General features: G+C 43.7%; 1 protein-coding gene across 1 annotated transcript in view; it reads right to left on the reverse strand.

Moving 5' to 3' along the window:
- RYR3 (ryanodine receptor 3) overlaps positions 1-14,380 on the reverse strand; it is a 581,277-nt gene that overhangs the window by 193,364 nt on the left and 373,533 nt on the right. The window contains exons 21-23 of the mRNA XM_045815782.2: positions 6,838-7,054; positions 2,042-2,146; positions 7-110 (exon numbers count right to left, since the gene is read on the reverse strand). Coding sequence (XP_045671738.2) covers positions 7-110; positions 2,042-2,146; positions 6,838-7,054 — 426 coding nt within the window. The remainder of the gene's footprint in view (positions 1-6; positions 111-2,041; positions 2,147-6,837; positions 7,055-14,380) is intronic.

Genomic DNA, 14,380 nt, shown 5'->3' on the forward strand with positions numbered 1-14,380 from the left:
ACTCACTTTAAGGTTTCAGTTGACATTTGTAGGTTATAATTCTTCTCAGTTTCAGGCAGCTTTGAAAACTCCACAAGACAGGGGTGTTGTCTTTTATTGTCATCCCGTATCTAGGGGACAACATAAGGAAAAATATAATTTGAGTTTTGACAACAGGCACTGCCCTAGAAAACAGAAAAGGATGTGCTTTGAAACATGGCCCGGGCAATCCATATCAGGCAAGACAAAGACAGTTATTTGCTGATAGGCAAATAGACGATCTCTTCTCTAGTCAATGATACACACAGTCCCTGAGTTGCCAGTGGTTTGTGCTCTGCGGATTTTTAAAAAATTTTTTATTTAAATTCTATTAGCCAACATACAGTACATCATTATTTTAAGATGTAGTGTTCAATGATTCATCAGTTGCATACAACACCCAGGGCTCATCACATCACGTGCCCTCCGTAATGCCTATCACCCAGTTCCCCCATTCCCCTACCCTCCACCCCCCCAGCGACCCTCAGGTTGGTTTCCTAGAGTTAAGAGTCTCTCACGGTTTGTCTCCCTCTCTGATGACTTCCCATTCCATTTTCCCTCTCTTCCCCTACGGTCTTTTGTGCTATTTCTTATGTTCCACTAGGAGTGAGATCATATGATTCTTCAAGTGTCTGCATTCAGAACATACTCTCGCAGAGAAACAATTTTACACATGGTGGCCATGTTTCTGCCTGTCCCAAATTCATGGAACCGAAATGCTCCTGCACGGTAGCATTCTTCAGAACATAAAGAATTATAGAATCTCTCCAATAGACAGCATTGTCCAACAGAAATATAAGGTCGGCCACAAGTGTGAACCACATTTATAATTTCAAATCTTCCAGGAGCCACATGACAAGAGCAAAAATAAACAGGTGAAGTTCATCTTAATAATATATTTCATTTAGCCCAATATCTAAAAATATTATCATTTTAACAAGCCATTAGTATAAGAAATCATTTCTGAGACATTCTATATTAGTTTTTCATAGCAAGTCTTCAAAATCGAGGGCATTTTAGAATCACAGCACAATTCAATTCAGACTAGTCACATTTCAAGTGCTCCGTAGTCACTTGTGGCTCATGACTATTGTATTGGACAGTACAGATCCAGAGATTAACTAATTAATGCATTCATTCAACAAACATTTGTCCAGTGTCTCCTACGTGGTAGGTACTGAGTTAGACATTAGGAGTTCAGTGGTGAGCCAGGATGGCCCCAGGCCCATAAAGAATACAGTCTAATGGGGTAGAGAGCAGTAATAAAATAATCATAACAACAAATGTAATATTGCAACTGTGAGTAGTTCCCCCAAGGAGAGGTCTGTGGTGTTATGAAAGCATAAGGCAGAGAGGTGGTCATATAGACGGTGAATCCTTTATGGTAGCTCCATCAACCCATAAGTGTTAGAGCGCAGACCCTCTCAGTAACGAAGCTGGAATGTGTGTAACTGGAGGGTGTCAGAGTCATAGGAAGCCCCACGACTTGCCTATCCTCGTGCCCTCAGACGTGACCTTACACAAACCATAGAACAAAGTCAATTTACATCCTCTTTGAAAAATGCTTTCTAGTGCAAAGAGATTCCGTAACTTCCTCTGAGTGTCTATTAATCTTAGCGATCATCTGAAAACCATACTGAACAAATTCTGATCCAAAACAATGAATCAGCTTTTTTTGCCTCTCCTGCAGAGAGGACAGCTTTTTCTGAAGGGGAAAGGAATAATGAGAGTTTTGAAGGAGGTGCAGGGGAACGACAGTGCTCAATATTCCCCTAATAGAAGAAACCATTTCCAAGTAAGAAGGGAGGCGAACACCCACTTCCGTCTGCGCAGAGCTGGCCTTCCCAGCACCCTTGACCGCACTGTGACAAGTGAGCAGGGCTGGAGCCACAGCTACACGGGGGGCAGTGAGGAGTGAGTTTGGGCTCATGTGGTTCCCTTCCTCATTCCAGTCTTTCAAGAACCCTCCCGTGTAACAAGGCCATCCAACCCTCCGCCCCAGCCTGGCCACTGGAACACAGACCTTGCCAAAAGTCCATCCAAGCTCTATTTTATTCATTCCCCAAAGCTCGTGGATGTTTTCAGCCAGTCTGTCTCGGATCTTTTCTAGGTGAGGGGGCAAAACCACCTGAAAGGAAAAGGAACAAGTGCGAAGTTAGCAGTATAAGAACGAACCGTTCTGAAATCTATCATAAACATGTATGCGGGTAAGGTGCCACAGTCGAATTCACTACACGTCCCCCAGGAGAGGCTGCTCCCAGAGGTTCCTTTTTCCCAGGAAGGACGATACTGTTGCAACCCACCCTGTTTGACCCAGATGCTTCCAGAGATTCCTTCCTCTCTGGGCTTCCTCTTCGCCCATCCCTTCTCAGTCTTCCTTGTAGATATTTGTGTTCTATGTTCTTCCCATGTGAATGCTGTCCTGGGCCTCATCTCCCCTCTGTCCATGCTCTTTCCTTGGGAGATCTCACCCAGCCATAGACGGTCACTCTCGAGTCTGTATGTCTCCAGCCGTGGTCTCTCCCGAAGCTCAGACCTACAGTTCCAACTCTCTGCAGGATTTTTCCACCAAAGTAAATCCAACATGCTATTCAAAACTGAATTCATTTCTTTCCTTCAAAGCCTTTTCTCTTCCTGTTTTTCTTCTTTTTGTTGAATGGCCCAACATAGCTTCAAGTCTCGAAGTCAATCCTGGTGTCTTTCCTCTCGGCATGACTTGCCCTCCCCCACCCACTGCCATCAAATCAGTCACAAAATTGATTGTGTTCATTTTCAAAGCATCTTTCTGAAGGGTCCCCTCCTCTGATCACTCAACCTCGTTATTTTCTCATTGGACCGTTGCAAGAGTCTCACAGTTGGTCTCTTCAACTCCCCACCAGTCTACCCTCCACACTGTGGCCAGAGTGGTGAGTCTACAACAACAAAATCTCATCAAAGCACTCTCCTCCTGGGTGTCTCCAAGTGTTCCTCGAACTCCTAAGGCACAACTAGATGTGTTAACCAAGTACACAGTGTCTTCCTTCAGTTCTTCCACTGTGGTCCTCCCAAACACATCCTTCCCAACCTTCTTGAAAGTCTCACAAAAGGTCACACTGTTTCACAGTTCTGTCCTTGCACTTGCAACCTTCACCCTTATTAATCCCCCCACGATACACATAATATGTATACACACACCCCTCTACGCCACATAGCAGATGACAAGGACACTCTCATAGACCAGGCTCTAGATGGGAACCTCTGAGCCCTTTTCCAGCTAGGCTCTATCCTTGGGTCTTGCTCTCAAGACCCCAGTTGTAGAAAGGATCCTGCTAAATCAGTTTGGGGAGAATCCACCACCCTTGATATCTGGTCACCCGTAGGCCCGCTTCTGTGTCTGATCAAATTTCCTCCTGCCCCATCATCCCCCAAGTGATATCAGATTACTTCATCCTGCCTCCAGAGAGAATCCTGTGAGGTCAATTTAGGAAGAATCCATCCCAACCTCCGAGGTCTCTCTTAGTAATTTCCCTTCCACTGACTCTCCCCACCTCTCCTCCCCAACTTGCTCTCCTTGGCTCTAAATCCCCACTTGCTCTTACTGTACCCAGAACTGAGCCCAGCTCTACACTAGAGTTCCTTTCCCCTTATTTACTTAGCTCCTAAGTAAGATCTGTTTTTACTGCTTTAACTGCTGTCCAGCTCTGGTTTTAATCCCAACACCCTCAATACCCATCCTTCTAAATTTAGCTCAATTTCCCTTTGGAAAGTCTTCCCCAATTACCTTCAGGGACAGTTTCTCTGTGTTTTCCTGGCACTTTGCTTATATCTTTCCACAGAGGTCACACCCTGCGGGCCCCAGTTGTTCCTCCTCTCCTTCCTCCCATTTTTAAAAATTTACTACTACTGCAACTGCAATAATAATTGTTCTCATGTTGATTCATTGGCAACTTTTAAGAAATGGGAGATTTCATATAAAACTCCAGATTTCTAGTTTGTTTTGACCCCTTAGAAGATCCCTAACATTGGACCCACACCTTTGCCTGGCAGCTCTCGGCTGGAGGGCCTGTGCACTCGACCTATTTCATTTCTGCATCACCTGCCTGGTCCTTGCAATCCTCACTTATCACAAAGGTTATTAGTGTTTCTACGAACACAAAAATCCTGACTTTTTTTTTTTTTTTTTTTTTTGAGGGAGGTAGCTCCTGGAGAAAAAAATTTTAGTTAAAAAAAAAAAAGTATATCAAGTCAGTGAGGTATATAAGGAGATCATGGAGAAAAATATCAATTACATATTTAACTATAAGTTATAATCACTATCTGCCTTTCAATGAAAGACATTTAAAAAAATCAACTTAATCTACTCATCAAAGAGTCAAAGTTAGTAAGTAGCACGATGTTTCAATAAAGAACAAAATGGGGAAAATTATTAGCAAAGGAATTATAACTGTATCTGGGTTTTATTGGTAAGTCAAGATAATTTTTAAACTAAATGCTCCTTAGGTGATCACAGACTGAAAGGGGATTCGCATGTGGGAAGAACCACATGCTTCAATACAAGGAGAAAATGTGCAAAGAGTCCGCCACAAGGAACGGCAAATCATAATTTCAGTGACCTCAATTGGTGCCTCCCTGGGGCAGAGTAACACTGGTTTGCTAAGTGCCGTGGGGTGCCTGGGGCTGGGCTCCTTCTTCCCAGTGTCACGCCCTGGTACTGGTAGTGCCTAAGGACAGGGCTCCAGTCAGCAAAACTTCCCCTGCAAACTGGTTACTGTGCCCGAGGGAGCATGGGGTTGACCGTACATATTTAACTTCTCCTTTGACAATAATTTCACGGAACGGTAGATCCTAAAAAATTATAAGGCCTCATTCAAGATAATAAATTGCACCTTTGCAACGAGAACTTGCCTATTATTTGATTCCCTGGGAACATCTCCCTAGTTCCAGGGCCCACACAGATTCAACTTTGGGTCCAGACTGCAAAGGTTTTTCTCGCTTGTTGATTTATCTGCAATCTTCGATTTTCAAATCTTCAGTTCTGCATGTTTAGACACTCTTCCCACTCTTTGGTCAAGCCCTCCTTTGCTCCCTCATCAAAACTTCCCCTCATTTTTTTGAGGCCCACTTCTTCCAGGAGGCCTTTCCTAACACTTGCTTCCGCTGATTGAGCGAGGGGTGGTGCAGAGAAGTAGGCCCCTCATGCTCTCCCCTCACTTGGGTGCCAGTGGCCTTGCGTCCATGCGAAAGCTAGTTTAGTTCTTTGGCCCTCAAGCTTTGTGTCTTTGGAACCAGGGGATCCAATTCCCAGGATCATCTCTGGCTCAGCAACTCCTCCCCAGTTTCCTATCAACCTTCTTAATGCCAACTACTTTCAAGGTGCTACACCAGGCTCTGTGAGGCAGGCAGGGAAATGCCGCTCTTTGCACTCGAAGCGAATTCACAATCATGAGCTGTGGGAGGTACGACGCAGACTCAAGAACACGCATGCATAGCTGAATGTAATAGGGTCACATGAGTATCACGGGGAAGAAACGTGCTGGAGACCTTCTGCAGGTCAAAAGAGCTGTATTCCTATAAACTATTAACCCGATGTGCCTCAGAGACAAGGCCCCTTGTCAATGATTTTCTCTAATGTTTAGAATAGACACTTGAATAGCATTGGTGTGGAGGAAATACCGAAAGCTGTTGTTTACGCCCCTTGTCATAAACACGTGAGTGTCTCTCTCAAAGTAGAGAGCCTGGAAAGGGAAAGAAATGTCCAGTTATCAGCACTTTCCCCTCATATGTACTATCCCATTTCTTTCAGCTTTATTTCCAACTCTTCTCCTACATGCTCCCTCTCCTCTAAGCATCCAGCCACATGAGAATATTTATTACCACCTGTCCCTCCCTTTTTTTTTTTTTTAAGTTTTTATTTAAATTCCAGTTAGTTAACGTATACTGTGATATTAGTTTCAGGAGTACAATAAAGTGATCCAACAATTCTCTACATCACCTGGTGCTCAGCATGGAAAGTGTACTCTTCATCCCCATCACCTATTTCCCCCATCCCCCCACCCACCTCCCTTTGGTCACCACCACTTTGTTCTGTACGGTTAAGAGTCTGTTTCTTGGTTTGCCTCTCTATTTTTCCCTTTTGCTTGTTTGCTTTGTTTCTTAAATTCTACATGAGTGAGATCACATGGTAGTTTTCATTCTCTGACTTATTTTGCTTAGCATAATACCCTCTAGCTCCATCCATGTTGTTGCAAATGGCAAGATTTCATTCTTCTTTATGGCTGAGTAATATTCCATCACACACACACACACACACACACACACACACACACACACACACAACCTCTTCTTTATTCATCAACTGATGGACACTTGCGCTGTTTCCATAATTCACCCTTGGATGCCCCTCCCCATTTAAGCTTATGAAAGGCCCTGGTTGAATTCTATCCTACCTGGACTTCTAGAAATATTCTAGCCTAATAGGTGTCTCTAGCACTTATTTGTGCTACAGTTCATTTTGCATTTATTACACTCAGACTTAAAAAAAAATAATACATTTGCTTTTTACCTCTTCAATTTGGTTGCAAATTCCCAGACAGTATTGCATATCTGTGCCTGCACCTCACAGAGCCTTGCCTGTAGCAAGTGATCAGGTTGTTCTCCGAGAAATCCTTAAAGAGCTCAATCTACGCATATGGCGGGAACACGAAGAACAACAGCTGTTTGCATTACATGGCAATAACAGAGAATGGGCAATAGGAATGGTTCAGAGACAACACAGAGGGAAGGATGTAGCCCTATGACTTCATCAACATGGGTTGCCTCCTGCTGGCAGCTGGAACCTACCTGACTGGTGTCTATGGGGCATGGGATGAAGGAGGCTTGGGAGAGGGACTGGGTGGTACCCAGAAGATCTCTAACGCCTTCAGCGTCACGTTTATATTCTTTGACAGGCTCCAATCTCATCTTTTCTTTTGGAAGTAAGGCTTCATAGCAAGGGGCGTAGCCAGAGGGAGGCAGGAACTTAAATTCTCCATGACGTCCGCCCATCAGGAAACGTACTCTGTAGCGTTTGGAGAGACCAGGAAGACAGAGGTTAAAAAAAGAAATCCCAGCCCAAGTAAGCAAAAATTCAAGATAAGCCCCCCACCCCCAAATTATTTGGTTGGGAAGCGCCTGAATTCGGATTCAGTACAGCAAACATCTGAAAGTATGCAATAAAGCGGTGGAGAGAACGGTCAGTGTGGGATCCTCAGTTGACCTGTGTCAGCTAAGTTCTTGAAAGTTAATTTATACATAAATATCACTAGACTTTAAAAATGATGTTTTTCCTTACTCTAGGAGACAAATCATTATTGCAAGGTATTATTACTAGAGTACTGAAAAGAGTAACAGTGATGGTGATGATGTTACTATTCTCTGAGAAGATCATACTGAAATCACAGCATAAGGACTCCAAGTCTTTTCACTTGAGGGACATTACTCACACATCAGTTAAAGAAAACATGGCATAACTACCTGGGAGCAATAGGAAATTCTAACTTTCAGAAGCAGGCAAAAGATGAAGACAGACCAGAACATCAAACACAAACGGCATATATGCCAGGTGCTCTTATTTGAAGTGATACACGGCAAAGGCTGCAGTCCCCCAAAGCGGCCATACGAGGGCGACTCTGAAGAAGCATCAGCATGTGGCCTTAGCCATAGGAAGCCAACTTGGGCATCAAGTGATTGCTCACTGGGGTACAAGCGCCTTTCTCAGGGGCACCACCACCCTGCTGGCATCCAGGCCTGATGCTCTGGTCCACTCCAGCAGTGCCTGCAGAGACCTCCCAGGAATGGGGGAGGACACCTGGGGGCTCACAGGAATGGCAGGCCCCGATTTCCGGGATACTGAAGCCTTTCAATATGCCCATTCAGCATTCTGGCTGAATTTCAGCCTCACGTATATAGGTTAGGTTAGGGTTATAGTTACACCCCAAAGCTCCCCTTGCAAGGAGGAGAGGATGAGAGCGAACCATTTCAAAATGACACTTCATACTCTCCTAGGTTTGTAACAAGAAATAGAGCTTTTTGCAAATCAGCTGCAACCACATCAATCTGATGAGGAAATGTGACCAGTTTTAAGTAATTAAAACATGAAAAGATATGTAGCCCTGCAGGGTCAACACTCATTTCCCACAGGAAAAACCAATACATACACGTAAGCATCTGCACTCAACACTCTCGCCCTCCTCCTCCCTCTGCTGAACAAGTTCCTGAGCCCCTATGATGTGCTGTTCTCTGCACAGAGGACTCGGCAATGAACAGACGACAGCGTCCCTGGCGTCACAGAGAGCAGGCGTCCAAAGAGCAAAACAGTCAGAATTACTGATAGGGAGATATGGAGGAAGGAACAAAGAGGGCAATGTGAAATAGCTCAGGCAAGAGGGTGGTGCCTAGGCTGGAGTCCAGAAAGGCCTCTCTGAGGAGACGTGAGTTAACCCTGCGGGATAAAGAGGAGCGAAGGAGTCTAAAATCTGGAAGAGGAGCATTGCAGGCAGAGGAACCACATGTGCCAAGGCCCTGAGCAGGAAACAGTTTGGGTGGAGAGCCCAAGTGGCAGGAGAGGAGGTGGGAGGGGCAGTGCAAGATCAGGTCGGGTCTGTGAGCCATGGAAAGAAGAGGAGATCGTATTCCAGGCGGGAAGCTTCGTGAAGACTTTAAGGAGAAGAAATATGAGATTCTTCCAGCTGCTCTATGTTAACAGATCAGCAGACCAATTGGCAGGTGTTTGGAGGCACCTGACACCAAACTAGTCGCAGTGGGAGATGAGGATAGGCTGAACAACGTGGTGATGGACAAGACGGAAAGCAGCAGCTGGATCCCAGTTTTGCTTTGGAATGAGGATTGTTAGGAACTGCTGATGGAGTGGACTGGAGTGGGCTGGAGTGGGCATGTGTGTGCGGGGGGATGGAAGAAGGGTTATGACCTAGCAAAGCTCTCACAGCGAGAGTCTCCACCAGGCCTCACTTCCTTTCACTCGATGTTCTGGTACAGCAGCCTTGCAAGAGAGTCTCAGTGCTGGCTGAGTGATTGTGGAAGTGGCCTAATCATGAAACTGGAAAATAAAACTCTCTCCAAGTAGGAGACATTAAGGTTTTTTTTTCTTCCCAATGCAAACAAATTCTTTATCCAAACAGCATTTTACAAAATGCTGTTTTAAAATTAATTACAGAAATCACATGAAACCTCCCACTTTCCCATTTTAAAGTACTAAACAGTGATACAGAATGAGAACCACAATCGTCCCTTGTGAATGTTCCTACATTAAATGTTACGTAATGGGGCATGATATATGTGTATTAAGAATATGAACAATGACATTAAAACAAAATTGAGTCATTAGCCTTCAATGTTACTAATTTAGTGAACCTTCAGGAAATAATGACTAAGCCTTAAAATTATTGGTTGAGAACTTCCCAATTCAACTGCAACATAGCAGACCGTGTTACTGACATGCTGAAATTGTGGGATAGAACTAGATCTTTTTGAGCAAAAGAAGAGTGTGGGACGTTTTTTGTTTTGGGTTTTTTTTTTTTTTTTTTTGCCTTTGCCTTTGCCTCTTCTCCTTGAGCACCCTTTCTGTGAGGAGCTGGATGCCCGGGACTTTGTACAGCAAGTGTATTCTTTGTTACTCACTACTCTACAGATTCCAAGAACAAGTAAATCATCTCCTTCGAGGTCTTCTAGCTGGACTTAATTATTCATGAGCTGTCTTGCCAGTTCTGTTTCGTTTTACAATTTCCTTACATTTTAACATTTGTTGTCATCTTCTGGATAGAGAGCAAATCAAGAAAGGTGGAGTTCCACATAGCACCTAGGGAAAACCATGATTTCTGTTTTTATATTTGGTTATTAAAAAGGGAATGATAATTTGGTTATAAATCTTCATCTCATCTCCTCTAATGGCCACAAAAACTGTAAAATGAAAAATTTACATAGTCAGAAATCAGTGTTTACTGCTCACTGAAGCATTTGTCTCCATTACGCTGTGCTTCAGTGGGCGGAAGAAATGGTCTTGGGTTGCTTCCAAAGACCTGCCAGACAGAAGGCCGCCCCCCAGCAGGTGGGATTAGACAGGAGGGGTGCCAGGCACACCTACCACCTGTGGCTCCTTCCCTCGCTGCCCAGAGCCTCTGGGACCACTAATATTGGTGGTCCTTCTTATAACTCTCTCTGGGAGATCCAGACTAACCAGGTCAAAGGAAATAATTAGCGATAAATGATAGGCTGGAAGAGAATAATCAAAAGAAATACCTGAAACTCACTTTAATTATTTGAAGATTTTAAAATGGGATTCCCCCTCTGTCTTACAGCTTTAGCAGAGGTCCCACAGGCAGATAATTCAGAGGATGCCAATGTTTGCACATCCTGAAGGGAGATGCTGGATCCACTATGAGGGTCCATCAAAAAATGATGAAGCCAATGCAGCTTTAGCCCATCACATACCTCCACCCTGATAAGAAAGGAGAACAAGTGATTTGGAGAGCACGGTCAGGGAGAAAGGGAAGGGAGTGCTCTCCTATCTGAAGTCAAATGCTGAGGGCTTAAGAACTACTAAGGAGCTTGTAAATGTCCCCTGGAATTTAGTAAGGGACATGATCACCTGGTGACAGAACAAAGAGAGAGAAAGAGACAGAGGGTCACAGAGGACCTCAAGACAAAGAGCTACCCTTCTGCTCAGGGTGGGACCAAGGATTATGTTCCTGGAAAGCCAGATAGATTCCACGAGTGAGCCAGCTGTCCGCCATATTGAAAGCAATTATGTCCAGAAAGGCAAATGACCGCGCAGAGATCAGAAACCCAGGGGCTGAGGGAAGTGCGAGGCCTGCGCGTGGGAGGGCAATATAGAGTAGGGCTTGGGGTCAGCCTGAAGGGAGCAGCCAGTACGGGTGGTAAAACCTGTGCAGAAAGAACTGCAGGGAGATGCCTGCACCTAAGGCCCCAAGGAAGCTACAACAGGGTCCCAGAAGAGAAAGCAGCAGCCATTGCCTAACTGTGACACGTCATTACACAAAGGCAGCAGGGTCTGAGGCAGAGCTGGCTGACTTGGGAGGAGCTCGGCCTCCGACTGCAAGCCCAATGGGGAAGACCTCACCCATCAACTGCATACGAATCTGAGTTTTTCTAGCCAGGTGGATGGCACTTTTATGGGACCAACAAGATGGTCCTCATTCTTACAAGGAGTAATAAAGGTTACAGAGCCTGCCCGAGAACTTGCCCAGAGCATGAATTTGAAGGGGTAGCAAGAAAAACAACCAAGTTACAGATACCTAGTCTATTTCTTTCAATAAATCTGGTACCTGGCACTTAAGGTTTATTATTTGAATCCTTTGCCCCACTCATGGATGAGAAATTTCCAATGAGAATGTACATCTCTCTTTGTCAGGTGTATTCTTCCCTGCTCCTTGGGTTCTATAGAATCTCCTGGCCTCACAGAAAATGTTCAATTTAAAATAAAAAGATAATTCAAGAATTGAGTTCATTAAAATTAGTTCTTCTTGATCCTTGGATTTTTCTCTACATTAATGGATTTTAAAATCAATATTATTAATCAATTTAATCTCTTCCACTCAAGTACCTGTTATCATCTTCTAGAGTTCTTCCTATAACTCAAGACATTCCATCAGCTCTCAAAGAAGTTTGTTTTTTTTTCCTTCCTAACGTGACTACAGTAAGTGACTGTGTCCTTAGATCCCTCCACCTCAGAGATGAGAAATCCTGGGAGTAGTGAAGTTTGGGGATATGTGGAGGAATTTTTTATTTACTTGACCGGCTTTGAAAACAGAGCAAATTGTATTGAAAAATCCCTGCTAGCATTTTCAACTTAATCTTTTGAGACTGTGGCATCCTGGCTTGCCAATTTGCAGAAGAGATGAGACTACCTAGCGCAAGTTCTCTTGAAAGACTGACCTATGAATAAAAAATACAGTAAAAATCAAGACAAGGCTTTGTCATGCTCAAGAAGGATGACTCGGATTCCTTATCCATAGCTTACTAGCAAACGTGTGACATCACTTGAGTCTGTCTTACTGGACGTCTCTTTCCTCTCATCTGCTACTGAATCTCTCCCAGACAGCAGGGAAGGTGTGTTCCAAAGAAGAAAAGGATACAGGCTGTGGTTAAGAGGAAGAAGAATTAACAAGCTTTAGCTGACCTGAATTCAACTCATAAGTCATGATTCATAATTGCATCTTCCGTCCCTATCGCTAAGATGGGAGAACAATTTGAGTGATGTGTTCCCACATTCATATTTCTTTCTGGCCAGTGTTTGATGAAAGCCCAGGGCAATCCAGCCAGTACTCATCTGTTCTCCACAGAGATATATTTATCTCAGCAATAATTTCCACAGCATTGACCACAGCAAGCTGGAAATAGCGAAGCTGTTGGTTACCTGAATTTTAGCCAAGTCTGGTAGATACCAACAGAGAACAAACAGCAACCACAAATACCAACCACCTTTGGATAATGTTGTTTTTATAAATTTTAAGGGCTGGTAAAAGAGTTATGTGAGACAATTAAATAGATCTATGGTGAGTTTAACTATAGCTATAAAATATATCCTACTACAGCGATTAACTCATCAATTTTCTGCAAAACGAAAAGTATCACCCAAAATTCACTGTATGCTGAGGCTTCTGGGTCACCTTCTCCATGTGGTTCATGCCAAGATGCCACCTTGCAGGGTGAGACTATATTTTAATAAGGGGTTTGCGGGCATTTAAGTAACTCAACCTTTTGCGTGGTCTCCAAGGTACATATGCCTCATCCCAAATTCTGTCCTATAACCAAACAGGATTTGTTACATTGAGGGCCTACTGCATGAATAGGAGCCACAAACAAGCCACACTGAGAAGAAAACTAAGGAGGCACATTCGCAATAGTTAGAAAAGAGAGTACATATTGATTTGTGGATTTTGTTAGTAATTACTCATGCTGCCTTTGACTTCACTGTGGGTAAATCTAATTGAAAAAGATTTTTGCTCTTCGATGACTGTGGGCAGGGACATCTTAATCAGGTATTATTAACAACATAGTTTGTAGTTATAAAAATAATTATGGGGTCACAAATTCAAGACTGTGACCTCAGCAAAGACCATTAAATAGGAGGAAATGGGGCTGTGAAAGAGAAATCTAGTTTGGAAGCCACAGAGAAATTGGAAGGAAATATGAGAAACAGTCCTGAACGCTTCTATGATGGGAGAAGACTCTCTTCCTAGATAGGCATGACCTGGTACCTCGCTGGGGGAGACACTGTAAAACCAGGCAAGTGTTCTACTACATTGGGTGAAAACAAAAATTTCTTTTCAACTGTATTATTATTATTTTGCATATGAAAATTAAAGTCTTGTTCTTCTAGCTTACAAATTTACATTTTTGGAAGCAGCATCATCCTTAACATGTAGCACTACTTTAAGAGGACCTCAGCATTTTTTTTTTTTTTTTAAGAGAGAGCAAGAGAGACAGAGACAGAGAACATGAGAGTTGCAGGGGTGGGGCAGAAGGAGAGACAGACTATTAAGCAGGTTCCATGCTAGGCATGGAGCCTGACGTGGGGATCGATCTCACAACCCTGGGATCATGACCTGAGCTGAAATCAAGAGTTGGATGCTTAACCGCCTGAGCCACCCAGACCTCAGCCTTTCTGTTCTGCCTTCTTCACCTTGACCATTCACAGTGGAACTTGGCACAGGTCCAATGACCAGAGGACTCGGTCACTTGATCAACCGTGTTATTAACCATATTTATTTTCAATAAGATACTATAATTAACTTGGAATTACTATCCTGCTTTCTCTCTCTAGCTTTCTGTACACTGGAACTAAAGTAGTATAGAGGGAAGCTTCTGGGTTTCAGCACCACATCATAATTTACCGACTGATAGAAGAGTATTAGTATATTGATCCCATTTGTTCACAAATAAAAATAAATTGGCTACTCTCCAACACAGGAGCGGCACTGAAACGATCAAAGATATCACATGAGGGACTTGGATGTACTTCAGTCAAACGTATTTCCCAAATGTGTGCTCAGTTCCGTCTCTCCTCGGATCATATCACGTTCTGAGAACCAAAGACAGGAATACGTCAGAGGTGATGTTCTCCTGATAGAGAGGAGGCTCGAGAGACATCAAGCCCCCCGCACCACATTTTAGCTTCCCACCTGTTCAGGGGCTCTAAGCCAGACGCCCTCCTAGCTAAGGTATAAACTGTTCAAGTCAACACATCTGGACTCTTCAGTTTCTTAAATTCTCTCCCCGGTTGTGCTTATAAGTGGGTAAGAAAAAGGAGCTGTCTAACCTTGGAACCTTGCTTCTCTTTTTCCTGTGCTCTGAGGAGGCTGCATGC

Source organism: Ursus americanus, chromosome 36, assembly GCF_024610735.1.
Source record: "Ursus americanus isolate L20-20 chromosome 36, mUrsAme1.1.p, whole genome shotgun sequence".
NCBI classification, from domain to species: Eukaryota; Metazoa; Chordata; class Mammalia; order Carnivora; family Ursidae; genus Ursus; species Ursus americanus.